The sequence below is a fragment of the Pan paniscus genome, chromosome 7, assembly GCF_029289425.2.
Source record: "Pan paniscus chromosome 7, NHGRI_mPanPan1-v2.0_pri, whole genome shotgun sequence".
Taxonomy (NCBI): Eukaryota; Metazoa; Chordata; class Mammalia; order Primates; family Hominidae; genus Pan; species Pan paniscus.
In genome coordinates, this window is record NC_073256.2 from 112376951 (window position 1) to 112403689 (window position 26739).

The 26739-nt window shown below is 42.4% G+C and overlaps 2 protein-coding genes and 1 non-coding gene across 21 annotated transcripts in view; 2 read left to right on the plus strand and 1 right to left on the minus strand.

The window, feature by feature from the left end:
* NDUFAF6 (NADH:ubiquinone oxidoreductase complex assembly factor 6) overlaps positions 1–8319 on the plus strand; it is a 162344-nt gene extending 154025 nt beyond the window's left edge. For all 11 annotated transcript variants that reach the window (XM_024929762.4, XM_024929769.4, XM_063606856.1 and 8 more), the window contains 2 exons: positions 1790–1846; positions 7411–8319. In XM_024929762.4, coding sequence (XP_024785530.1) covers positions 1790–1846; positions 7411–7539 — 186 coding nt within the window. In that variant the 3' untranslated portion in view covers positions 7540–8319. The remainder of the gene's footprint in view (positions 1–1789; positions 1847–7410) is intronic.
* On the plus strand, positions 4820–4922 carry LOC112440707 (U6 spliceosomal RNA). The gene has a single exon (XR_003028727.1). It is a non-coding gene; the product is annotated as a U6 spliceosomal RNA (small nuclear RNA).
* A 1115-nt stretch (positions 8320–9434) lies between the features above and the next one.
* LOC100983108 (uncharacterized) lies at positions 9435–23307 on the minus strand. Of its 9 annotated transcripts, none has more exons than XM_055116748.2 (4): positions 22605–23307; positions 22315–22481; positions 19151–19341; positions 9435–18824 (listed from the first exon to the last, which is right to left on the minus strand). In XM_055116748.2, exons 1-4 carry the CDS (start codon positions 23211–23213, stop codon positions 18748–18750), a joined length of 1044 nt encoding a protein of 347 aa, XP_054972723.1. In that variant the 5' UTR covers positions 23214–23307; the 3' UTR covers positions 9435–18747. The 9 variants fall into 9 exon arrangements, with proteins under 9 accessions (XP_054972723.1, XP_054972722.1, XP_054972725.1 ...); XM_055116747.2 differs by having other exon boundaries at positions 19151–19362; XM_055116750.2 differs by lacking the exon at positions 19151–19341.
* Positions 23308–26739: the final 3432 nt, after the last annotated feature.

A 26739-nucleotide genomic window follows, 5' to 3' on the forward strand; every position in this document is an offset into this window, starting at 1 on the left:
AGGCATTAGAGTATTGTGGATGAGAGTGCAAACTCTGGAACCAGAAGCCTGACTTTAAATCCTAATTCTGCCATTTACTAATCATGTAATCTTAACCTCTCTGTGCTTCAGTTTCCTCATCTGTAGTAGTGGATCATTTTAGCACCCAGCTTAAAGGGTTATTTGGATAAATGAGTTAACATATATGAAGAGTTTATAACAAAGTGCAGCATATTGTACATGAAATATGTTAGTTTTCATCATCATCATCATCATCATCAAATAAAGCAGTGATATGAGTGTTGCAGAATAGGAAACCCTGCTAGCAGTGTTTGACACAAGAGAGTTTAGAGGTTGGGTGATCAGTTAGGAGACTTAGGAGAGGAAGAAAGAGTGTCTGATTTAGAGACAGTAGATGTTTATGTGTATATACATTTATATATATATATGTATACATACGTGCCCACACATAACAAGTAGAATCCCACACATAACAAGGCTTGATAACTAATTGGATTGTGGCAAGATCAGATAGAGGGAAAGTTGAAGGTTGCATGAAGAATTCAAGTATGGCACTTTGATGGTGCCATTCAAAAGCTACAGTGACAACGGAAACTAAAGGTATGTTTGGTGTGGATCATTAGACTTTGGACTAGCTGCTCGACATAATTGAATTTGAGGGGATTAGAAGGAGATGGACTATTAAAAAAATGCAGGATTGTGACTTGAAGTCAGGACTAAAGATGATATATTTGGGAGTCATCCACATAAAAGGCTTATAATTAAGGCTCCAAGTTTGGATGGTGTTGCTGAAGGAGAATGTACAGAGGACCAGGGGCAGAACCCCGAGGCCCACTTCTGTTTACAAGGTAAAAGGAGAAAGCGCCATTTATTAGGAGGAAAGAGAAGGAAAGAATGTTCAGAGGAATAGAACTGAGAGCCAGTGTCTTGAAAATCAAGGCAGGAGAAGATTTAAGAAAGAGGAGTATCAGAGTTTTACATGCTACAGAGAGATTGAAGAGAAAAGATAGATGTGGTGATTAGTAAATCATGGATGATCATAGAGTAATTTCAGTAGATGGTTGGGGGTCAAACTGGAGTATAATGGGTTAAGAAGTAAGTCAGGAAGTAGAGGGCTCTTCCTGGTGTTAGGGACAATATAAATGAAGACATGGAGACAGGAGTGGGCTTGGCGAACACAGGATGATGGGCATCAGCCTGAGTGACCAGGTGTTCGTAGCTCAGAGTGGTAGGGAGTTAGGTTGGATGGACGAGGTTAGAGTCAAGATGTGGAGGCCTTTGAATTCCAGGATGAATTGTTGAAACTTGACCTATCAGGGAATTAAAGAAGGTAAAAATGAAATGATGATGTGAGGACATTAATTTGTCCGGCTGCGTGGAACGAATTAAAGGTCAGGGAACACAGGCAAGATCACCTAGGAGGATCTTACTCATTTAAACAGGAGAGAAAGTCAGTCTAAGCTAGGGGTGCACAGGACTTGGTAATGCAAGTATTTCTTCATTTTCCCCTTACCACAGAGCTGGGGAGTCAAAATTATTATGAGATATTGTAAGGTAGCTGGAAAATGCTAAAGCCAATCTGTAAGAAAGGATGGAATTTTTACTACAGTAGTTACTTTTTCCTGAGTCCTTTAGGCCTAGGAAACTAATCTTAATCTGCAGGAGATGAGCTGTTTTCTTGCATTTGAGAGAGGCCCTATCAGTATTGTTAAACTGCTGGTGTTGCTTTCAGAGGGGGAGTGTTTATTTGCTTAATTTTGAACGAGCTTCCTTTCCTCTTCCTTTTTAGGCTAGGTCCTTTCACAAAACTGTTCCTGTGAAAGCATTTCCTGCTTTTCTTCAGACGGTAAGTAGATTAACAGAGAAGGCTGTATAATTAGTGAAGCAGATGTGTATGATCTGTTTTTATATTTTATAAAGTTCCCAATGAACTTCTTTAGTTCGGAGCCTTTGTTTTTGTTTCCCTCCCTCATGGCGGCTTTCATTAGTTACTGATGCTTTTGCTGAGGGTCATTTCTGTATTTCTCAGAGGCAGGTGAGCTGAGTTTTTAGCACGGACTTTGCAGCCAGATTGCATTGGCTTGAATCTGTTTTGCCCCTTACTAGCAATGGGACCTTAAATTCCTTAATAACCACATTCCTCAGTTTACTCTTAGGTGAAATGGGAATAATAGGAGAAACTACTTTGTGGGATTGTTAGGCTGCTTATAGCTATATAAGTATTACTGTTCTGTTCATTTTTTTCTCCATTGTGACCTGACCATATTGTAGCACCAGTTCCAGAACAGTGGTTCATAGCCCACTGCTGAGCTGGTTGCAGTGGGGTAACCTGGAAAACTTTTTAAAAATATAGATTCCTGGAGTCTTCTTTTTTAGTAAGACTTTTGGGATTGAGGAGGAGGCCAGTTCCTAGGAGAATCTGTGATTTTAAGAAGTTCCCCAGGTGATTCTGATGCGTAGACAGGTTTGGGAACTGTTGTTCTAAAACTACATAGAGAAGTGATAATTGCTACCAGTTACTTAGAACCTTTTATGAGACAGGCCTTGGGTTAGGTCATTCCATCATTATTCCTAGTCTTCCTAGCAAAAATATGGTTACTTCATTTTATAGATAGAAACGAAGGTTCAAAGATTTGTAATCTTTGAAAATTGTAAACTTACACATTTTCTGTAATACCAAACATATCTTCTACCTTTTCCCCTGAAATATACTTAGAAATTCATTTCAATCCCTTCACACCCTCTGTCTTAGTGTTCAGGTCTGTGTGTGTGAAGTCATTTTGCTTCTTAATTGAGCTTTTGCTAATTATAAAAGTAGTACATTAATATTTTAAATTTTCGTAGTGTAAGAGAATACAAAAGAAGAAATCAGAGTTCTCACAATTCTACCGTATCTAGAGATAATGTCTGTTCATCTTTCTGAACCTTTCATATACATATAATCATACATGTATTTTGTGTATGTCAACATGTTATTCTGTATCACCCTGTTTAGTGGTTATCTGATGGATATACCATCAGCTGTTTAACATACTAAGTAAGCTTCGTAAAGGTTAAGGACTTTGTTTTATTAACTTCTGTGGAAAAAGGTGGTTCTCAACCCTGGCTGCCCATTAGAATCACTTGGAGAGCTTTAAAAAGACCTAAACAATGCTTGGCCTCCCCGTTCCAGACCAATTATATTGGTGGACCCAGGCATTGATACTTTTTAAAAGCTTCCCATTTTACTTTTCTTTCTTTCTTTCTTTTTTTTTTTTTTTGGAGGCAGATTCTCACTCCATTGCCCAACCTAGAGTGCAGTGGTGTGATCTTGGCTCACTGCAGCCTCCGCCTCCCAGGCTCAAGTGATTCTCAGGCCTCAGTCTCCTGAGTAGCTGGGATTACAGACGTGCACCACCATGCCTGGCTAATTTTTTTGTATTTTTAGTAGAGACAGATTTTGCCATGTTGGCCAGGCTGGTCTTGAACTCCTGGCCTCAAGTGATTTCCCTGCCTTGGCCTCCCAAAGTGCTGGGATTACAGGTGTGAGCCACCGTGCCCGGCTTTTTTTTTTTTTTTGAGACAAAATCTCACTCTGTTGCCCAGGTTCCCAGGTTGGAGTGCAGTGGTGGAGTCATGGCTCACAGCAGTCTCAACCTCCCAGGCTCAGGTGATCCTCCCACCTCAGCCTCCCAAATAGGAGCACAGGCATGTACCACCACACCCAGCTAATTTTAAAAATTATTTTTGGAAGAGATGGAATCTCAGTATGTTGTCCAGGCTGGTCTTGAACTTCTGAACCCAAGCAATCCTCCAGCCTTGGCCTCTCAAAGTATTGAGATTACAGGCATAAAACACCGTGCCCAGCCCCCTTTAGTTTTAATTGTGAGGTGTGGCTAGGCCTAAAAACTACTGTCATAGACCAATGGTTCCCAAAATGTTCCTGGACCAGCAATATCTACCTCACTGGGGAACTTGTTAGAAATGCAGATCTTGGGCTCCCTCACAGACCTGCCGAATCAGAAACTCGGGGGGTGGGGCCCAGTTCTCAGCTTCTGCTTTTTTTTTTTTTTTTGAGACGGAGTCTTGCTCTGTTGCTCAGGCTGGAGTGCAATGGCATGATCTCGGCTCACTGCAGCCTCTGCCTCCAGGGTTCAAGCGATTCTCCTGCTTCAGCTTCCCGAGTAGCTGGGATTACAGGCATGCGCCACCATGCCCCGCTAATTTTTATATTTTTAGTAGAGGAGGGGTTTCCCCATGTTGGCCAGGCTGGTCTCGAATGCCTGACTTCAGGTGATCCACCCGCCTTGGCCTCCCACAGTGCTGGGATTACAGGCATGAGCCACTGTGCCCAGCCCTAGCTCTCAGTTTCTGTCCTGTGCCAAGAGAGACTAGAGTGGCAACATGGCAATTCCTGAGGTGCTGCTTCTGTCGTACACCCTCATTCCAGCTTGGACAGGGCCTCTTAGTTGTTTTATATATGGGGCATCTGTTAATTATTTTGTTCAAGGAAAGGATTTGCAGTTTAAAAACTCTTTGAATATGACTAATCTAGGTATGGTATATTCTTCATAGATGAGGTTTCAAGAATTCATATTCAGAAATTTATAATGTCTTTGAGAGTTTCACAATCGATTTGTTACTCAGTTTATTTACCATCAGCCAGACTTTCCTTTGAACCAAAGCCTGATGTAAAAATACCCACTTGAGCTCTAATTTTGAGGTCACATTTCCTTGGTATTTTAATGGAATTTTCTCCTAATCCTAAAAGCAATACATTTTCATAGTAAGGATTTGGACAATATAAACAGTATTAGGAGAAAATAGCAATCACCCATGCTTGCTTTGGCAGCACATATACTAAATTTGGAATGATAGAGAGAAGATTAGCATGGCCCCTGTGCAAGGATGACACACAAATTCATGAAGCATTCCATTAAAAAAACAAAATCACCTATAATTCTAACACCAAAAGATAACTGCTAGTCATTCTGGGGTTTTTGGAAATGAATTTTTATGTTTAGTTGAAATTACACTTCATGTTAGTGTACTGTTTATTGAGCATTTTTTTGAATCATTAAAAAAAGTATAAATATAACACTTAATAGCTATATAATATCTATTATGTGTCTATACCTTAATTTTGTTAACTATTCCTTATAATTAAATGTCATAAAGCTATTAAAATTAGCATAATTCTTACAGATAGCAAGTTGATCACAGTATATTAAGGGATAAAAAAGCAAGTTACAGAACATGAAATAGCATGAGCTTTCTTTGCAAAGAAAGGGAGCATCTGAAAGGAAGTACACTAAAATATTTTCAAAACCAAGAGAACATGTGAAAGAAAGTACACTGAAGTATTTTCAAAGTTTTTTATTCTCTTTTAAACTTGTTAATATTTGCTATATATTAAATGAATATGTCTGTCTAGGTATATATATTGCAATGTATAGCATAATAAACACCGATGAACTTACCACTCGAGCCAGGAACTAGTCTGTCACCATTAAATTGGACTCAAGTTTTTCCCATCTCATTTCCCTGCCACTGCCTTCATTTTTAGGTAGCTCTCCTCAATTTTGTGCATATTATTTCCTTGCTTTTATTCCAAGAAGTCTTTCATCATTTTATATATTCCTGAACAACATATTGCTTAGTTTTGTTTTTGAGCTTTATAAAAACGGATCATTTTCTATTGATGTCTTCTAGGACATGTACACACTCTTAATGTTTCTGAGATTTGTACATATTACTGCATCTACCTATAGTACATTCACTTCACTGTAGTATAATATTAATATTTCATTGTACAAACGATTCCTCTTTTTTTTGATCAAAGAATTTCTGGATTTTTTTTTTTTTGGGGGGTCTCTGTCACCCAGGCTAGAGTGCAGGCTCACTGCAGCCTTGACCTCCCAGGCTCAAGACATCCTCCCACCTCAGCCTCCCAAGTAGCTGGGACTGCAGGTGTACACCACCACAGTCAGCTCATTGTTTTTGTATTTTTTGAGAGATGGGGTTTTGCCGTGATGCCCAGGCTAGTCTTGAACTCTTGAGCTCAAACAATCCACCTGCCTCGGTCTCCCAAAGTGCTGGGATTACAGGCGTGAGCCACCACACGTGGTCTCTGGATTGTTTCTAAGTTTCTTCCTAATACAAAACAAGGCAGCTGGGACATTGATGCATGTGTCTCCTGTTGTCTGTATATGTAAGTTTAGGGTTTTAAAAAGTAGATAATGGCCGGGCGCGGTGGCTCATGCCTGTAATCCCAGCACTTTGGGAGGCCGAGGAGGATGGATCACGAGGTCAGGAGTTCAAGACTAGCCTGGCCAATGTGGTGAAACCCTGTCTCTACTAAAAACACAAAAAATTAGCTGGGCATGGTGTCATGCACCTGTAGTCCCAGCTACTCTGGAGGCTGAGGCAGAAGAATCGTTTGAACCCAGGAGGCGGAGGTTGCAGTGAGCCGAGATCATGCCACTGCACTCCAGCCTGGGTAACACAGCGAGACTCTGTCTCAAAAAAAAAAAAAAAAAGTAGATAATGAATTTGTTTGTATTTCACTCATATATTTATAAAAGTATAGGAAAAAAAAGTCTGGAAGAAAATATTTTTTGTTTTTGTTCTCATCTGCATATTCCAAAGAATCTATAGTCATAATCCCTGCATTGATCCCCCAGGTTCTGTGCCGCAGAACTCTAGGGGGCGCTGCTTATGTGGACGAGGAGGTCTCGTGCCGCTTAGAAAGGTGGAGCACAAAACTAAGTGACCTGCCTGTTTAACAAAAATGTTATTAAAATAAAATAAAAATTTATAAATTAATCAAGACAATTGAAAACCAAAAAAGAAAGATACTGCACATCGTTGGTGTTTTCTATCCTGCTGCTATCCTTGTAAAAACTTTGTCAGGTTTTTTGTGGTGGGGAAAGGATGGGGTGATAATTTTGCCTGGTTGAAAATCATGTGCTCTAGCAACAACGTGGAGACCTGTTCAACTTCTTCACAAAATAATTTATTAAAAGACAACTTGAGCTCCCCCTCATGGTACACTACATTTGGGGGGTCGGGGTGGGGATGTTTCATTTTCCCTGATTGAAACAGCCTGTTTGCATTCCACCAAATCTAGTAATAAGGCCAGGCAAACATGATTTTGATAATCCTTTTGTCTTAACCAAAGCTTTTTATATTATGAGCAGAAGAGGCTTGGCTTTTCTGGTACTAGCTCTGTGATACCCTTTTACTGGTCTAATAGAAACTTCTTGGATGTCTTTTTCTTTCTGTCTTTTAAAATTCTCACTTAAATAGAAAACCATCTCAGGGAAACTAAAATAGCCTAAATACTTGTAATTATTCTTTAGTTAGTTTTTTTTTTTTTTTTTAAGTCTTGATCATTTTATGATCTGGTGATCACTATTCTCTTTTTTCCAGGTTTCTCTAGAGGACTTTCTAAAGAAAATTCAGCGAGTGGATTTTGATATATTCCACCCATCTTTACAGCAGAAGAATACATTACTTCCATTATATTTGTATATTCAGTCATGGAGAAAAACATATTAAAATAATTTCATGGCACTGATGTTAATTCTAGTCTATTAGTTTTATAAAAGTTAGGATTCTTATTTAGGAACAACAGGAAATGACTGTTAAGGAGAAAATGAATTTATTGAATGGGATGTCAAGTAGCTCACAAAATTGAGAAGTTGCCCTGGGACTAGGGTGCCAAGACTGCTGAGATTCTGGCAGAGGCACTGCCATTGGCACCCCCGGCCCAGACAGTGTCTGCTGTGCTGTCCCTGGAAGCTGGAGCTCCAACAGGGAATATTGGTGTAGCTGTGCATAGGCCATAAGCCACACTTGAGCCAGTGGTCAGGGAGAAGGAATGTCATTCTCCCTTCACCACTGGGGAAGGAAAGGGGAAAGGGCTCAAGTTACCATAGGGGCTTACATGCTGAGCAGCTATAACCTAGGTGTTCAGAACACCCGGAAGATGCATTTATTTAGGGGTCACAAATAGTGAAATTAATATTTGAGGAATATCAGTCACGTGTTGTGGGCTTTTATCCTTAACGTTTAATTTTTGCAATCTTGTGTAAAAATTTATCCATGATAATAACGTAACTTCTTTAAGGTTGGAGTGGCTGGCAAGAGCAGAGCCTTAATTTGACTTTAGCTCTGGCTGGTCTGGAAGCTTTTACTTTTTTGTTAATCCCACTTCCTCACTCTGTCATTCAGCATTATCATGATCGTGAACAAAATTGTACTGACAAAGTTTGTATAAGTGATATGAACGATATTGTATTGAACATCCATTAAAGGGTTGCTACACTTTATACTGTACATTCTGCGCTATACATTGTGCTTCCCAGTGATGAGCACTGTGCTGTATACTTGCATCAGTGTTCTCATTTGGTTTTCCTAAAAACCTGTGAAATGAGGCACATTTTTGTTCATTAAACTTTTAAATTGTTTGAGACCAGCCTGGGCAACATCCAAAACCCCATCTCGACCAAAAATACATAAACTAGCCAGGTGTGGTGCACGCCCAGCTACTAGGAAGGCTGAGGTGGGAGGATTACTTGAGCCCAGGAGGGTGAGGCTGCAGTGAGGCATGAGTGTACTCCATCCTGGGTAACAGAGCAAGACCCTGTCTCAAAGACAAACGAATAATAATTAATAATAATATAAAACTTTTAGAAAATGCATCCCAATTGGAAAAACCCAAATTTTTTACATTGCTGGTAATTGGTCGATCTGACTCTAAATGAATCTCACTCTCAGGACCAGGATTATGCCAGTTTCCTTTTTCCTGTATTTTCAGTAGTCTTGTCTCCTGCCCCATTCGGCTCTCTCATTTAAGTCTTTGGTATCAGCTATGAATTAGTGCCTACTTAAATTGTGAGTGGCTTAAAATGTTACATTTTTGCAAATTCAAACTGAGAGCTTTTGGAGCACAAGAATGCATTGTTCATTCATCTTGACATCACCCCCACCACACACCTAGAATGGCTTCTGATTGAGAGCAAGTAGAGATTAATAAATATATAGTTGAATGAATGTGCAATGTGGTTGTATATGCTGGTAGACTCTTAGTTGGTACTGATGTTGAAAGTAGATCCCCTTCTTTAATTCTGTGGCTTTCGAGAGCCATTCAGCTTATCTTCAAATGAAAATACAAGGAAATGGGGCTGGGCATGGTGGCTCATGCCTGTCATCCCAACACTTTGGGAGGCTGAGGCGGGTGGATCACCTGAGGTCACGAGTTCAAGACCAGCCTGGCCAACATGGTGAAACCCCATCTCTACTTAAAATACAAAAATCAGCCAGGTGTTGTGGTGGGAGCCTGTAGTCCCAGCTACTCGGGAGGCCGAGGCAGGAGAATCACATGAACCTGGGAGGTAGAGGTTGCAGTGAGCTGAGATCGTGCCACTGCACTCAAGCCTGGGCAACAGAGCGAGATTCCATCTCAAAAAAAAAGAAAAAAGAAAAAATACAAGGAAATGGGACATGTTTCCTCTTGGGATTCTGAGTGATCCAGGGTTGAAAAGTTCATCAGAGAGTCTTTGTTAGGGAGCTTTGTCTGCAGGTCTTCCCAGGTTAAATTTGGCAGCAATCATCTAGGCGTCTTGGTTCCTTTCTAAGGGTCTTAAAAGGAGGGTTTAATTACGCGACTGGATTAGTGGATTCTTTGCTGGCTCAGAAGCCAGTTTATTAAGTAAATAATTTCAAAATACTTTCTAAACCATTTTAAATTTGATGCTTACAGATTTGGATGAACCAAAGTTACCAATCTAGAGATTCAAGTGGAGTCTTTATCAGTGAAATTTACTGTACTATTAATTTCCTGGTGTAAAAGATACTCCCTTAGATGATGCTGGCATTCTTTTTGATTTTTTCAAATCTCTGGGTTTTTATTAGAATATTTTAAAGGAGTCAGATACATTTTCAAACCATTTTAGATGTGCTTTGTTGTTGAATAAGTGGATAGCAGATAACATATTAAGTATAAATTACAGATTATTCTCAATGTAGGTAAAGTTGCATATCATTATGAAATAAGTTTTGGGTAGTTCTCAATTGGCAATATTCTTTCTCTCCTTGTGGTTGAAGCTCTCCTTTTGATGAAACTGAATTCTTGAGAAATGTAACTGTAGCTAACACTTATTGAACACAAACTCGAACAGGTGGTGTACTTCGCACTTTTATGCTTTAACTCTCATAGTGAAGTAGGCCTTTATTTTCCAAATGATAAAACAGTCTCAGAGATGTTAAGTTCAAGGTCTTGGAGGCATTAGTACTAGAGCTGGATGCCAGATCCACATTAGTTCAATGCCAAAGCCCCAAAGCCCATTATTATTTTTTTACCATTCTTGAGATTGTCAAGTAAACTGCCAAGTTTAAAAGCTCAAAGGCACATTTTTTAGAAATAAGTATTACTGCTTAAATTTCAGATACAAATTAGGTTAAAAAAGGTAATTACTACATAAGTTCCAACTACAAATTAGGTGAGAGAGAAATAGACAATCAAAATAGGTGTTAGGTGCTGGTCACTGGGTGTATATGGTGGGGGAGTGTGGGGGGATGCTTCACCGGCTTGGCAGTCAAAGAAGGTTTCCCAGAGGAGATGGCATGTGAATAGTGTCAGGAAGATTGGGTAGGACCCAGGGCTTGGGGAGGGGGTGTTGACGTTTTTGTGGGGAGGTCCTGGCTGAAGAAGCAGTGTGTACAAAGGCCAGGAAACGGAATGGATGGTCTATGTCAAGACTCTTGATTTTTTTGCCTTTAACTTATGTAAAAAGAACAGAATGTTCAGAGTTCTTAGGAAAGTTTGTGAATAAAGTGACCACATCCCCTGATCTACTGAAACACTGAATTAAGATCAGAGACTTGCGAGTTTGTATTTTTTCCATTTCAGCAAATCCCTAGGTGCCCTTGGATTTGTTTTAGCTCATATAAATTGGACTTTTCTGAAGATATTGGCTTAATCGATTGCCTTGTCTAGAAAGATCCTTACAGTTGTAAACATTATGTGGTTCTTTACTGAAAATAAAACAGAACATCCTACTGTTTGTTCCTGCAAGGAACACAGGTCCAGAATTGGGAAGGGTGTTGGAAATGGGTCAGAAGGAGGGGAGAAGAGTTGAGGAAATGCATTAAAATAATTTTGACACTTCATTTTACATACTTTTTTCTATAATGAATATATATTTTTTGGATAACTACAAAGTTATTTCTTAAAAGTTAGGACTCTCCAAATGAGAAAGATGCTTGTAGAATGCGAAGGTGATTAAATTTATGGAACAATAAATAGGTAGACATTCATTTTCTATCCTATCAGTATATAGTAGTTAAGAGTTTGTTCAGCAAAAAGGAATATTTGGCACAATAAATTATTTAATATGTAACTCATTCTGTAGTATACGCTGAAAGATACAAAGAGTTATTAGCTACAGGACAGTAGAGTATTGTACAGTGATGTGAAGTACTTTTAAGAGTGTGGGCTGGGCGTGGTGGTTCATGCCTGTAATCCTAGCACTTTAGGAGGCCGAGGCAGGTGGATCCCTTAAGCCCAGGAGTTCAAGACCAGCCTGGGCGACATGGCAAGACCCCATCTCTACAAAAAATATAAAAATTAGCTGGGCATAGTGGCAATGTCTATAGTCCCAGCTACTCCGGTGCCTGAGGTGGGAGGATTGTTTGAGCACAGGAGGTGGAGGTTGCAGTGAGCCAAGCAAGATCGCGCCACTGCACTGCAGCCTGGGCGACAGAGACCCTGACTCAAAAAAAAAAAAAAAAATTGTGTTTGGACTCCAGAGGAGCCTGTGTGGGTTCAGTCCCAGCTCTGCCACCCTAAGAGTTGTGTAACCTCAGCAAGTTACCCCAAGCCTCTGTTGCTCCATTTGTAAAATAGGCAAAATCATATCAACCTCAGTGGTGGTTGTGAGGAATAAGTGAATTTCTCCATGTAAAGTGCTTAGAATAGTGACCTACATCTAGTAAAAAACACACGTTAATATTGTACAAAAGACACAGACTGGAAGCCTGAACCAAATTAGGCCTGCAGGCATATTTTGTTTTGCAAGAGTGGCATTTGAAAAAGAATGAGAAATTGAATGTTTTAGACAGGATGTGTCCTCTCCAATTGGCCACAGGTCCAGGCATGAGCTATTATCTCAAACTCAGCCTGACTCAAACATTCATGTTACTTGCTTACTCTAAATACTTGTGCTTGTGACCAATTGGTTCAGGAGAATCGGTGAATGGTAGATAAATAACAAGGGATCTGCAATTTGAGGCTGACTTCACAAAGCACAGCCATGCTTTCTCCCAAAACGCCTGTTGTCTTTTAACTAGTTAGACATTTCTCCCTCACTTAGCCATATTACTTGAGCGTAAGACAATGTTTTGTCTTTGTATACCCAGAACCTAAAGTAGGTCCTGTTGCTGCTCCAAAAATCTTTGTGGTTCGAATGAACATGCTGTAGTATAATGTGGGCTGGGGGCTCTAAGGAAATGTAAATGGGGATTCTGTCTGATGTGTGAAGTACAAACTGGATATGAGAAAGATGGAACTGGAAGAGTCTGTGTCAAAGCTGTGGTGTCTGGGCAACACATGGGACGTTCAAGAAACCAGGTTGTTAAGTACAGCTGGAAAGCAGAGTGAGGAAGAAGTGAGGCTGGAAGGATAAGGAAGTCATAGGCCACATTAAGGTGTTTGGATTTTAAGAGTGACATGAGATTTGAAAACAAGCACTTCTCCACAGGTGGTCCATAACACATGTATTTTGTGTATATCCTAATGGAGATTATCTACAATGTTTCTAATTTAATCATATTTTTAGATAAGCAGTGCCTTTTGAATCAGATATGAGATAGAATGTTTTTATTGTTATTTGATAAGTCTGTGGGTTGACATTTTATTCCCCTCCACAAATACTGTTTTCCTGTAGTGGCTCACGCCTGTAATCCCAACACTTTGGGAGCCCGAGGTGGGTGGATCACAAGGTCAGGAGTTCAAGACCAGCCTGGCCAACACGATGAAACCCTGTCTACTAAAAATACAAAAATTAACCGGGCGTGGTGGCAGGTGCCTGTAGTCCCAGCTACTTAGGCGGCTGAGGCAGGAGAATCGCTTGAACCCAGGAGGCAGAGGTTGCAATGAGCCGAGATCGCTCCACTGCCCTCCAGCCTGGGTGACACAGTGAGACTCTGTCTCAAAACAAAACAAAACAAAAAAACAGTCCTGCCTCGGTGTACTCTGTTTTCCCTTTTATTTTTAATCACGATTAATCTTCCCAGCAGCTTAGTTATATAATAATATCCTGTGTGTTTAAACACAGGCCTACATAATGAATTTCTCAGAGAGCAAGTTCAAGAGTTTTTTTTTTAAAACCACAGGATCTCTTTTATGGGTGTCACAAGGATTCTTTAGGAATACAACATTGATTTGAGAAGCTATTTCGCTATGTCCTATATTTGTTTCTTGCGGCAGTCTTTTTTTTTTTTTTTTGAGACGGAGTCCTGCTCTGTCACCCAGGCTGGAGTGCAGTGGCGTGATCTCCGCTCACTGCAAGCTCCGCCTCCAGGGTTCACGCCGTTCTCCTGCCTCAGCCTCCCGAGTAGCTGGGACCACACGTGCCTGCCACCACGCCTGGCTAATTTTTTTTTTTTTGTATCTTTACTGGAGACGCGGTTTCACCGTGTTAGCCAGGATGGTCTCGATCTCCTGACCTCGTGATCTGCCCGCCTCAGCCTCCCAAAGTGCTGGGATTACAGGCGTGAGTCCCTGCACCCGGCCTCTTGTTGCAGTTTTATATGATGTCAGTTTTCTAAATTGATTAAGAAATTTCTCAAGTTAATCAACATAAAGACGCTGCCTGCACCCCTTTCTTGTAAGTTGTTCCATTTAAGATGTTAGAAATAGATCTGTTTGAATCTTGCTTTGAGGGAATTTGTAATACACTCTTTCTTAAGAGGTCATTTGAAAAATGAATATGTTTATTTTCTTCTTACACAACTAACTCCCATGTGTTCATTGCAAAAATCATGGGGAAAAAAATAAACACAAAAGTGTAAAGGGAAAATATTTTGAAAGTCACCCATAATTTCACCAGGTAAGAGATAGCCACTGTGATATTATCATTTATTCGTGTGTGTGTGTGTGTGCGTGCGCGCGCGTGTGCATGATTTCTGGCTCATAACTCCCATAGCCCTTGTTACAGTCTTTTGTTATAATGTTGGAGTGCTTTAGGCCTCAGAAGCAGGCCTCGGAAAACAATCTCTCTGACCTTCTGCTCTCCCTTCACCTGCTGCTTTTTTTTTCTCAAGGCAAGACTCTAATCTTCCCTCACCTTTCTGATTGTGGGTGATAAGACTCCCATTTCAGAAGGGGTGCTGCCTCATACGCTGGGGGAAGGAATGCTCCTCAGAGAAGCCAGGAAGAATCTAAACGGACAGGCCTTGCTGGGTTTCCTCAGTCTACGAGCTTAGATCATACCCTTTTTGTTCATTCATATTTCTGCACAGTTGTCAATTATGCCTATCCAATGAAGTCTCCATAAAAGGCCAAGAGAACAGGGTTTGGAACGTCCAGATAGCTGAACATGTGGAGGTTCCTGGAGGGTGGAGCTCCCAGGGAGGGCATGAAAGCTTCATGCCCCTTCCCCCATATGTCACCATGCAGCTCTTCATCTGTATCCTTTATAATTAGCCGGTAAACATAAGTGTTTCCCTGAGTTCTGTGAGCCTAGGTACTAGCAAATTGATTGAACCCAAGGAAGGAGTCATGGACACCCCAATTTATAGATGTTTGGTCAGAAGCACAGGTAAAACAACCTTGGGCATGCAATTGGTATGGGAAATAGGGGGCAGTCTTGGGGCCTGAGCCTTCAACTTGGATCTGACGCTATCTCTAGGTAAATAGTGCCGGAATTAAATGGGAGGTCCCCTGGCTGGTGTCCGCTGCAGAACTGCTGGCTTGCTGGTGGGGAAAAATTTCCACATATTTCTACTGACAACCACTATTAACGTTTTGGTCTATGTCCTCCTCTATTTTTTTCCCCCTTGGCATACATATAAGTACATTCTACATATTGTTTTTTAGTCTACATTTTAATTGAGTAATATAATGTAGAAAAGAAGAGTTAGAAAAATATTCTTAATTTTTCTGCAGAAGATGTTTTATTTAGCGGGAGTATGTTCTTTTCTCTTATTTTGCAGTTATAATCCAAATGTACTTAAGGCCTCCCAGCCTTATGAGGTCTACCTTTCCTTTAATAACCAAATAAAGTTGCTTAAGCCACCATCCCATGGAATATTCTCTGAAAAGCCAGCATAACCTTTGCTAGTATTGATAAGGATTTTTAGGGTGGGATAGAACATGGGATTTATATACTTATGTCACTTCTAGGTATAGTTTCATTTGCCTTTATTATGGGTGAATTTGAGCACCTTTTATATATTTAAAAGCCATTTGTTTATCCTTTCATTTAGTTCTTTATATTTGTCCCCTTGAAGTTTATAAAACCTTTTCTCCCACGATTTCTTTTAGTACTTTCATGTTTTCATTTCTTGCATTTAGATCCACATGGAATGAATTTGAAGCAAGGTGTGAAGTATGCATCCACAGATGGTTGTCCACTTAAGCCAATACCATCAGATTTGAAAAGCCATTCTGAGCATATATCTGTACTCAATTTCTATATATATCTGAGCCTGAAGGGTATTTATTTTATTTTGAGAAATGGGGTCTCACTCTGTTACCCAGGCTGTAGTGCAGTGGAGTGATCATGGCTCACTATAACCTTGAACTCCTGAGCTCAAATGATCCTCCCACCTCAGCCTCCCAAGTAGCTGGGTCTATAGGCATGTGCCATCATGCCTGGCTTGCTTGCTTGCTTTTTTTTTTTTTTTTTTGAGAGACAGGGTCTCACTATGTTGCCTGGGCTGGGCCCAGGTAATCTCCCTGCCTTGGCCTCTCAAAGTGCTGGGATTATGGGTATGAGCCACTGTGCCCAGCATGAAGGGTATTTTAAATAAAGGAAATCACTTTAAAAAAAAAAATGTTCTCCTAAAACCCTTTTATTAAAAATAAAAACTCTGAAGTGGGTAGTCACTCTTCACTTGATCATTTTCATAAATTTAGGTTTTTTAAATCATTGTCTAAAGTGGGGTAGAGACTAGGAAAATCAAATTTCAGTCAATCCCTTCAGTTCTCTCTTTCACTGTGTTTAATGAGAATGAGAAAAATAAGGCATTTTCTCTTTTTGGTTTCCTTTTTTGTTTTCCTCCTTCTCCCTCTTCTAACAGTGAAAAGGCAGCAGAAACAAGGAAGACGATAAATTCAAGGCTTTGATAAACCACACTGCAAGTTAGCACGCTTCTGAGCAAAAATGACACATTCCATAGCTCTGAATCATCTTGACTATCCATTTTGTTTTTATTCTCTTGGTTTTGGACAGGTCCAAACTAAAACATTTTTAGTTTGTTGTCCCATCCAGTTTCCCGATGGGTTACCTCAGATGTGAACCATAATAACCAGGAGAAGTGGCATGCTGGGCCCAGGGCCCAACTGAGGAATGTGAGGCCAACTAATAACTTAGCTCCTTCTAAACTAATATCCATTCAAAGAAATTTTCAAGTCTCATTTAATGTGGATGGAGCTGGTGCCAGGGAGGACTATTTATTGAGATCTTAATTCACAAATGTCTCAAAGCAGTTTAAAATGTTCTTGATGTTACATAATGAGTTAGAAACCTGTCCAGCCACATACCAGATGCATGGGCTGGGGCTGGGACAAGTTACTTGACCAATCTGGACTTCCATTATTCATGACTCCAGGAGCTCCTTCACTCATGAACTGTGTACCTAGACAGAGACACAGCTCAGGGCAGGCATTTTTATTACCTTTGTGTCCCAAGGAGAGGGCCTCCTTTTTTGAGAGGCATAGCATATGGGACAAGAATGTGGTTCTGCAGCTGGGCAGCTTGGGTTTATATGCTGGCTCCTCTACTGCCTACTGATTGACCACTAGCAAGTTATTATATTTAACCTCTCCGTGCCTTCATTTTCCTGCCCGGGGCACTGTCTTCCTAAATCTGTCTTGGTGAAACCAGTTTTAGCTGGCTGTTCTAATAGCCACCTAGCAGGGCTAGGGGGAGCAAAGTCCAGCTTCAGCACTTGGCCTCTGTCCACACGGAGGGGAGGGGCTCCTGGTTACTGCTGGGCAGGGTGGCAGTTCTGGATTCCCACTAGGCCTCGTTACTGTTCCTTATGGCCTCCACTGACACCATAGGGAGGTGGCTTCATTGTCACTGGGCTATGGTGAAAGTCCTGACTCTCCACTTGGCCTCCTCTGACACCACCCCAGCAGGGAGGTGGAGGGACTGCCTTGTTACAGCTGTGAGTGGGTGGAAGTTCAGGCTCCCAGTGTGGTCTCCGCTGACACCATGGGGGCGGGAGCCTTTTGTCAGATGGGGATGAAAGAACCAGCTCCCTGTGGCTTTTGCTGATACCACACCAGTGGAGGCGAGGCCCCTTGTGATAGCCTGGACTCCCACACCCTTGGGTAGTGTGGGTGGGAGTGGACCATAGGTTTTTCTGTGCTATTTAGCTGGAGTAAGTTGTTACTAAGAGTTTTCTGTTTTGTTAGGCTGCCCCTGTCCTAGTCCTTTGTCTAGAGAAACAGGCTTTTGTTGGGGATTTTTTATTTGCTCCTGTTGGCATTTCTGGGTTGCCAGCTCCTTTAGTCCAAGTCTGGGGTACAGGAAACTCATCACCAGGTTGTTCCTTGGATCGCAAAGTCCCTGGCCAGTCTGCTTTCTTACCACCTTTCAGCATCTTCTTATGCATGTTTATACATAATGTCCAGGGTTTTAGTTGTACTTAGTGGGAGCAATAGGGAAAAGTATATCTACTCCATCTTCCTGGAAGCAGCACCAGGATATCACTTAAAAATACTATGAATAGTTGGCTTCATGTTTTTGGCATTGTACAGAGATCCATTTACTGCTGGTATGCTGAATCCCCCACTAGAACAGTGTCTGCACATGGTAGGAGCTGAATAATATTCACTAACTGAGTGAATCCCCATTTCACAGATGAGAAAACTTAGGGAATCAAGTAATTTTCCCCAAATCACACAGCCAGCAATAGGAAGAACTGGGGTTTGAATGTGGGCAGTCTGATTCCAAAGCTCAAGCTCTCAGAAGCATCACTGGGGCAGTCATGAAATTCAAGGCCCCTTTTGTTCTCTTAGGACAATGAAGGAGTGAGAGGGCGCTTCCACTTGAGACAGTAACAACGCGACACTTTTCTACTGAATTAAGAATGAATGTCCTTGCGTTCTGTGAGCGAATGCCCAAGGCTGTCATCTCTCCTTCCATTCATTGCCAAACTTTCTGCCTGGTGTCCTAATTACTCCATAATTTCTGTGCAAATGGGGTTCCACTCCAATTTCTTTTCTGCAGCTGCCTTTTTTTTTTCAGCCCCAAAGACCAAATTCAATAGTGTCTTTCCTAATTCTCATCCTTTTAGGTTTTTCTGCAGTATTTCCTAATGTTGTCTACCACTTCCCAATCTTCCTACTCTTGACTCTGCTTTCTTGGTTTGCCCTCCATCCCTCTGATTGCTTTCTGTCATCTTTCTTCAGCCATCTTCAAGCTGGTGGAATTCCTCAAGAGTCCTCCTTTCTCTTCATTGTGCACAGTCTCATTGTCAGTTCATCTAAGCTCACTTAGATGACTCAACACTCACTTATTCACTCACTGTTCATTTATTGAGCACCAGGCACTGTTCTGTATCCATGAACAAGGTAAACAAGGTGGCTGTTCTCATGGAGCTTATATCTAATGGGAGACACAGAGGTAAACAAACAACAACAGTTATGGAGCACATAGCGTATCAGCAATATTAATCACACTTGTAAACTTTTGTATGCATAATCCCAATTGTCTGTTAGATTTAAAAACTACGGGGGGTAAGAGTTGCATTATCTACAGAAGACTACTGCTACCACCTTATATGCACTTGTATGACGGTTTGCTTTAAAGCTCTGCTTTCACATAGTTGGTCTTTAAAAATTCTATTGAATTAAAATTATAAAATATTGGCTCAGCATGGTGGCTCAGGCCTGTAATCACAGCACTTTGGGAGGCCAAGGTGGGAGGATTACCTGAGGTCAGGAGTTCAAGACCAGCCTGGTCAACGTGGTGAAACCCCATCTCTACTAAAAATACAAAAATTAGTTGGGCATGGTGATGGGCGCCTGTAATCCCAGCTACTCGGGAGGCTGAGTCATGAGAATCGCTGGAACCCGGGAGGCGGAGGTTGCAGTGAGCTGAGACCATGCCATTGCACTCCAGCCTGGGTGACAAGAGTGAGACTCTGCGTTAAAAAAAAAAAAAAAAAAAAAAAAAATATATATATATATATATATAAAATATATATGTATAATATTATTTTTTTCCCAAAGATCTTAATTCACAAATGTCTCAAAGCAGTTTAAAATGTTCTTGATGTTACATAATGAGTTAGAAACCTGTCCAGCCACATACCAGATGCATAGGCTGGGGCTGGGACAAGTTACTTGACCAATCTGGACTTCCATTATTCATGACTCCAGGAGCTCCTTCACTCATGAACTGTGTACCTAGACAGAGACACAGCTCAGGGCAGGCATTTTTATTACCTTTGTGTCCCAAGGAGAGGGCCTCCTTTTTTGAGAGGCATAGCATATGGGACAAGAATGTGGTTCTGCAGCTGGGCAGCTTGGGTTTATATGCTGGCTCCTCTGCTGCCTACTGATTGACCACTGGCAAGTTATTACATTTAACCTCTCCGTGCCTTCATTTTCTCATCCATAAAATGGCCTAGTGATAGTGCCTACTTCCTAGAATTATCATGAAGGTTAAGTTAGTTAATAATTGTAAAGTGCTGAAAATAGTGGCTGGCACTTACTAAGTGTACATATGTGTTTGCCATTTTAATCTATTTATATACATACTGTGTCACTTTCAGAGAAAACCAGGTCACTAGATTTTATCTTTTGGAATCTTGCTAACATTAAGCTTTGAAATTTGATATTTTCCATCTTGGATGCTTTAAGATTTCAGGTTATCAAACATAAATTTAAGAAAGTAAACACATTTTTACTTCTTCTAACTTCAGAGAATGAGCTTCTAAAAATGAGTGTTGAGTTTCTTTCCACTTTGGATTATGAAATTAAAAAGATATACATAAAACAACAAAAATCACATAAAAATCCATGAATTCAGAAGCTATATTTGAAATAAACAGGCTAGATGGCAGATAATATATACTAAAACCATTAACATCACACATAAGGATTATAATATATCAACAACTTCAAGCTGGGCAGAGAATTTCTGGTATCACAGTTTACTTCTATGGGTCTTTGCTTTGCAATTCAACTGAAATTAAAAACAGAAAAACTCTATTGGTTTTGAAGCATATCTCCCATGATTTTTTTCCTATTCCCCTCCCCTCCCCGAGTCATCTGCCCTTTATTACTTGCCTTGGTCAGAGGGAGAATATAATTTTAGAAAAACACAAGCAGTAAAAAGCAATTTCTATACCAAGGAAATAATAATGGTGATAACCCAGATCACATAGAAATTAAATCTACTCTCCTAAACAGTAAAACCAGCTAGCTTTGCATGTGTTCATACCATATGGTTAATATTAAAGCATAAGGCAACCGGCCAGGCGCGGTGGCTCACGCCTGTAATCCCAGCACTTTGGGAGGCCGAGGTGGGCGGATCACGAGGTCAGGAGATCAAGACCATCCTGGCTAACACGGTGAAAACCCGTCTCTACTAAAAATACAAAAAAAAAAAAAAAAAAAAAAATTAGCCGGGCATTGTGGCGGGCGCCTGTAGTCCCATCTACTCGGGAGGCTGAGGCAGGAGAATGATGTGAACCTGGGAGGTGGAGTTTGCAGTGAGCCGAGATCTCACCACTGCACTCCAGCCTGGGCGATAGAGCGAGACTCCGTCTCAAAAAGAAAAAAAAAAAAAAAAAAAGCATAAGGCAGACACTACCAGCACTGCACCCTCATTAGCCAGCCAGCTTTGCAGACTCACCACCCCCACAGGCTGTCCTGGAGGTTCCTATGCCTGCAGTGGGAGCTAAGAGGTCAGCTGTTTCCCCAGAGCCGACCCCAGTAACCTTTGCAGCTTCCCTGAGGGCTTCAGGGAACTGCACCCTGTTTAGTGGGCACAGAGAAAATGGCTCATGTCCTGGAAATACCCAGCCTGGCTCCATTGGGCCGTAAGTAGTTCCTGGCAAAATTCCTCATTAGGTAACAATTTGGATGGTGGTGGAGATGTGTCCCTCCTACTTTACCCAAGAGGTGGTAGCGGTGTGGCCTGTGGGAATTTTGAGGGCAGCGGGCAAAAGTCATTCCAGTCCCAGGGCTCAGCTCCAGCAGCGCCCAGGGGCATCTCAGAAGCAGCTACATCATCATCTGTACCACCCCACGCCCTGTGCTTGTTTAGGGCTGAGATCCTATTGGGAGGCATTTGGGGAGGAGGTGAGCTGCGCTGGCAGAAGGTTCAGGGCCGGTCACTGGGGATTTTCCTGCCACTCACATCCCCTTCTTTCAAGTCTTCTTTAACTCTGCACAGATTGGAGTAACAGAAGATGCTGGTTTCCACCTCATCATTTTTTACCTTCTCACCCCCAGAAATTAATCTTCGCATAAACCTCAGGACCAGCACAATGCCTGTCTCAATAAAATGTTAGTTTCCTTTCCTTCTGTATCTCCTGCCTTCCCCTTCCTGGCCACCTAAGACACAGGGCCGTCATGTTGCGGTGCCCTACTTCGCAGCACCCCCAGACCTGCCCAGGGCTGCTCCCCATGCCAGAACCCTCCCTGTCCCCATAAGAACCTGACTATCCTTTGTTTCATTCCCTAAAAGCCTTACTTTTCAAGGCTGAGGCTGCAGCATCCTTTATACTGGTATACACTTTCAGGTTTACAAGTGTCATTGGGCATCTACTGGTACTCATCTTAGTTACCCTTGTAACAGAGCCCTTAGATGTCAAACCAAAGCAGTGACTGACACTGAGATTTGTGGCTGCCTGGGTAGGTAGAGAAGAGAAAGAGAGCAGAGTTGACCATGTTTCTCAGCTCACAAGTTCCTATGATGGCTTGGAACCCTGACCAGCATTTTCTTCTGAAGCAACACCCTCGTGGTATGTTCAGCCTTTTTCTAGATCTCTCCAAGACAGAGAAATACTTGTTGCTCCTGCATTGAGGTTGGGCAGATGGGCATTACTGGGGCACTAGTGGCCAAGTTGCCCTGATCCACCCACCTGAGACCAGGTATGTGTGTGGTGGTGCAAGCCACTGCTTTTTCAGGCTGGTGTTGCTGGATGAGAAAGTCCCAAAGTTCTATCATTGAAGGAGCAGCACAAGAGTGAGGACAAATACCTTCACAGGCAGCAAGAAAGTGGTACACAGCAGGGAGGGCAGTGGGCACCTGGGGGAAGAGCAAGGCCCGAGGAGTGAGGGGAAGCAGGCCAACCTCGACGATCTCCTCAGCACCTGAACGCCAAGGCTGAGGAGATCCTCGAGGTTGGCCTGCTTTCCCTCCTTTTCTTACAACTTCTGGAGAAGCGTCAGCCCTCTGCAGGGAGGCGGCCAAGCTGGCAGGCGAGTCGGCGAGGGTGTCATTGCTTATATGGCTGCGGGGACCGAAGCTAGGAATAGACGCGCTGAGGGCTAGGAGGGCTGCCACCGGGCGGAAGGATGCCGCATCGCGGGTCGCTGCCCGGAGCTGTGCGAGTTCGGTGCTCAGCCCCAACGGCGCTTTAGGCGGGTCCCCTAGGTTCTCGCCCTTGCGCGCGCAGCCAGGACAGTGTTTCTGCGCTTCCTGAGGCCAAAGCGGGTCTCCCCGTTTTTTCCTCTGGGGATGCCAAAAGCCACTGGAAAAGACAGGAAGCTGTCGCCCCGTCGCATTCTCAGCAAGATGAGGCCGAGTAGGCAGCGCCACCTCTCCCGAGCGCCCGCGCCCCGCTGCCCCAGCCGGGGAGGGACTGGAGGTGAAGTCGCAGGTGCGCTCCCCAGGGAATATCCGGGCTCGCAGACCACGCGGCACCGCCCCCGCCTCGCCCCGCTGCTCCTCCTCCCCCATTTCCAGGTGTCTCCTTTTCCGCTTGCCCCTTAAACGTCCCCCTTCCGCAGGGGTCCTGCGAACCCCATCCACTGCCATGGCTCATTCTAACACCTTCACTGGGTGTCTTTTTGCATAACACTTAAAATAAAAATGGATCTGAATCTGATCCCGGCTTCCAGCTTACAGGACACGTCGAGGACAGAGGCACAAGTGAAAGTCCACCCAAGGAATGCAGTCAGCAAAGCCAGGGTGTGGGGAGCTCTCTCCAGAGGGTAGGGGAGAAACCCAAAGAGTAAAAGAGACTTTAAAACCTGCCAACCAATCCCAACCTGTTGTCCTAATTTGAATCCTGATTCAAATCAACTGCTTTTAATGGAAACTTAAAACTTTAGTGGAAATTTGAACCTGATTTGATATTTGATATAAGAAATCATAGTTAATTTTTTAAGGCATGATAATGGCATTGTGCTTATTTTTAAAGGATAGAGTCCTTATTTTTAGAAATTCAGACTGAAATATTTATGTCTGGAATTAGCTTCAAAATAACGCAGGGAGAAGTGGGTAAGGGTTGGGATGGAACAAGGTTGGCTATGATTTGATCGTTGTTGAGGCTGGGTAATGAAAACATGGGAGTTCGTTCTAGAATTATTTCTACTCTTGTATATTTTAAAAATTCTCTATAATAAGGTTTTAAAAAGAAGGAAAAAAACCCGATATATTCCAGCTGATTAGTCTCAACGTTTTCAGGGCCACATACAAGTAGGGCCCTGAAAATATGTTAATTATGTGACTTAAGATCACCTGGGAGTCCTTTTCGTTACTGACTTGTGCGACTTGTGTGGCTCGTGTGCTCTCATGCTTAATTGGATTGGTCTTTAATCTGGGGCCAGGGAAGTGTTTGACCTGCGGCTGAGATTTCCACCTCTCTGCACTTCCCTTCCTGAACACCAACCAAAAGTGGCCCTGGGTTTCTAACCACCTGAAGATGACTTTCCATCTCCTCCAATGTCCTATGTCTAAAACTGTACAGCCTTATGCACTACCTCCTAACTTCCCCATTTCTATGAATAGCAGAGCATTTCCTCTGCCTCTGTCACAGACTAGAAGCCATCTAGCCATTTTGACTTCCCCCTCCTCTTTTCTCTGTCCCTCCACTTAGTCACCAAGTTCTGTGGATTCCTTGTTCACTGTTTCTCAGACTCATCTCTTCCTCTCCACTCTCATTGCTGTTGTCGAATCCCAGATGTGGATTTTCTCTGTTACATTTACTTCCTCGCTGGTTTCCTGTCCTTAGATTCCTCCTTCCAGCGATCCCACCTGCCACTGCCCATTGGAGAGCCCTTAGATCAAGGGCCTCATGTTATGATTAGGCTTTGCAAACTCCAAATTCCTTCTTTTACAACCTCAAAAATTTCATTCAAAGAAAGCAGGAATGATTATCAGGCAACCAGCAACCCCACCCCTCAAATAGAGTCTAACGTGAAAAACATTATTTCTCAATTGGTAAGCAAACATATCCCTCACTGATTGTTGGTAGGTCAACAACGGCGCAGACTTGGACAGTTGACAAGCAGAACCCAGGGTCACAAGGATCCCATTCATGTGGGTCAACAGACACATGAAAGAGCTCAAATGACAGAACAGTCCAGAGATTCCTGCTGATTTTTCTAGCGTGCTCTAAAATGGAGCAATACACCAGGTTTCTAAACCATGGACACAAGACGTGACAAATGACTTTCAGATATGTGAATTCATTCATTCAGATGAAATTTATAAAAGCATACAATAATGTCATTTTTAGTTATACACTTAAAATCATCTTTATTAAGAAAAAAATACATTAAATAAAATTAGGACCATACAGGAAAATTCAGTCTGTCAGGTCACCAGGGCCAAATACACAGTCTCAAAATGCTTGGAATGAAAACAATATTTCTCTGATGCCCCCAAACAGACATTTATTATTTTGTCAGCCTAGATTAGCACTCCCTTTTTGGAACTGGGATTTTATCCTCCCCAGGCCAACCATAAGCATCTCTCGGGGCATGGGAATGTTTCCCTAGAATTTTCTAGTTGGCTTGGTGAATAAGTGTCCTCTTTCCTCTCTGCAGGAAATTAAGGATGCAGACACTCAGGGCGTGTGTCTTGCACAGCCAGCCAGCCTGGGAAAATGAAGCCAACTGGGAGAGAGATTTGAAGGACTCTGGTTCTAGGCATGCCCACTTCTCCAGGTACTTGAGCTTGGAAACCTTCTTGCTTAACTAGCTCTAGGCCAATCTTGCTTCACTCCAACACGCACACACTTCTCCTTGCGCTATTTTGAATTACCAGAGGAGAATCTTTGACAAACACAGGTCGATGTTAGTGTGAGCCAGACGGGGCAACTACACAAAATCAAAATCAGGAAAGGAGAGCCACTTTGCTGGAGTTTCCCAGAAGGCTGGTGGGGTGGACTCCAGGGCTTTGAAATCTCTAAAGAGTGGTGACTCACCTCTCCTAGAAATTGCCCTGGTTATATCATAAAAGGGCTCAATTTTTACATGAGGTCTCAGTGGTCTTTTTACTTAATGTGACATCATTAGAAAAATCAACCTTTGACCAGAAAGAGGCAGTTCCCTCCTTCCTCACACAATTCACAATTTTCTGGAATTATTAATAAAAATTGCGTATCTCTAGGCAGAAGCTCTCCAATGCTAGATTTTTCACTAATATTCACATACAATTTACCTCAAGTTCCTCCTCTGCTCCTGACCTCTCAGGGCAGCTGTGGTACTCACAGGGTAAATTCCAAACACCTCACCCAGGCACTCAGGGCTTCAAGAATTGGGCCTGATCTTAGCCATCAACATCGTTTCCCACTCCAGAATGAACACTTTGCCCTGGTCGTGCCAGTCTCTGTATTTCCTTTACATGAGTCCTGCTCACTCCTTTTCCACACCTTGGTGTAAGCTGCCCTGAACTGTCCCTCCTGCCTGTGTTCTTTCTCTTCGTCTTTCTTTTTCTTCCTTTTAAAAAATTGAGTGCTCACTGTGTGCCAGTTATGGCCCTGAGTGCTGAGTATAAAATGACTCATAGGCCAGGCACGGTGGCTCATGCCTGTAGTCCCAGCACTTTGGGAGGCTGAGGCAGGCGGATCACCTGAGGTCGGGAGTTCGAGACCAGACTGACCAACATGGAGAAACCCCGTCTCTACTAAAAATACAAAATTAGCCATGTGTGATGGCCCATGCCTCTAATCCCAGCTACTTGGGAGGCTGAGGCAGGAGAATTGCTTGAACCCAGGAGGCAGAGTTTGTGGTGAGCCGAGATCGTGCCATTGCACTGCAGCCTGGGCAACAAGAGCGAAACTCCGTCTCAAAAAAAAAAAAAAAATTCATAGCACCTGGTTTTTGCCTTTGTTGAGGTCGTAACCCTCAGTACCTCACAGTGTGACCATATTTGGAGACAGGGCCTTTAAAGAAGTGATTAAGGTGAAATCATATGCGTGGGCCCTAATCCACTATAACTGATGTCATAAGAAGAGGAGATGAAGCCAGAGACGTGCACACATGTGAAGACACCTGGCGAAGATGGCCATCTACAAGCCAAGGAGGGAGGCCTTCGAAAAAATCAATCCTGGGGA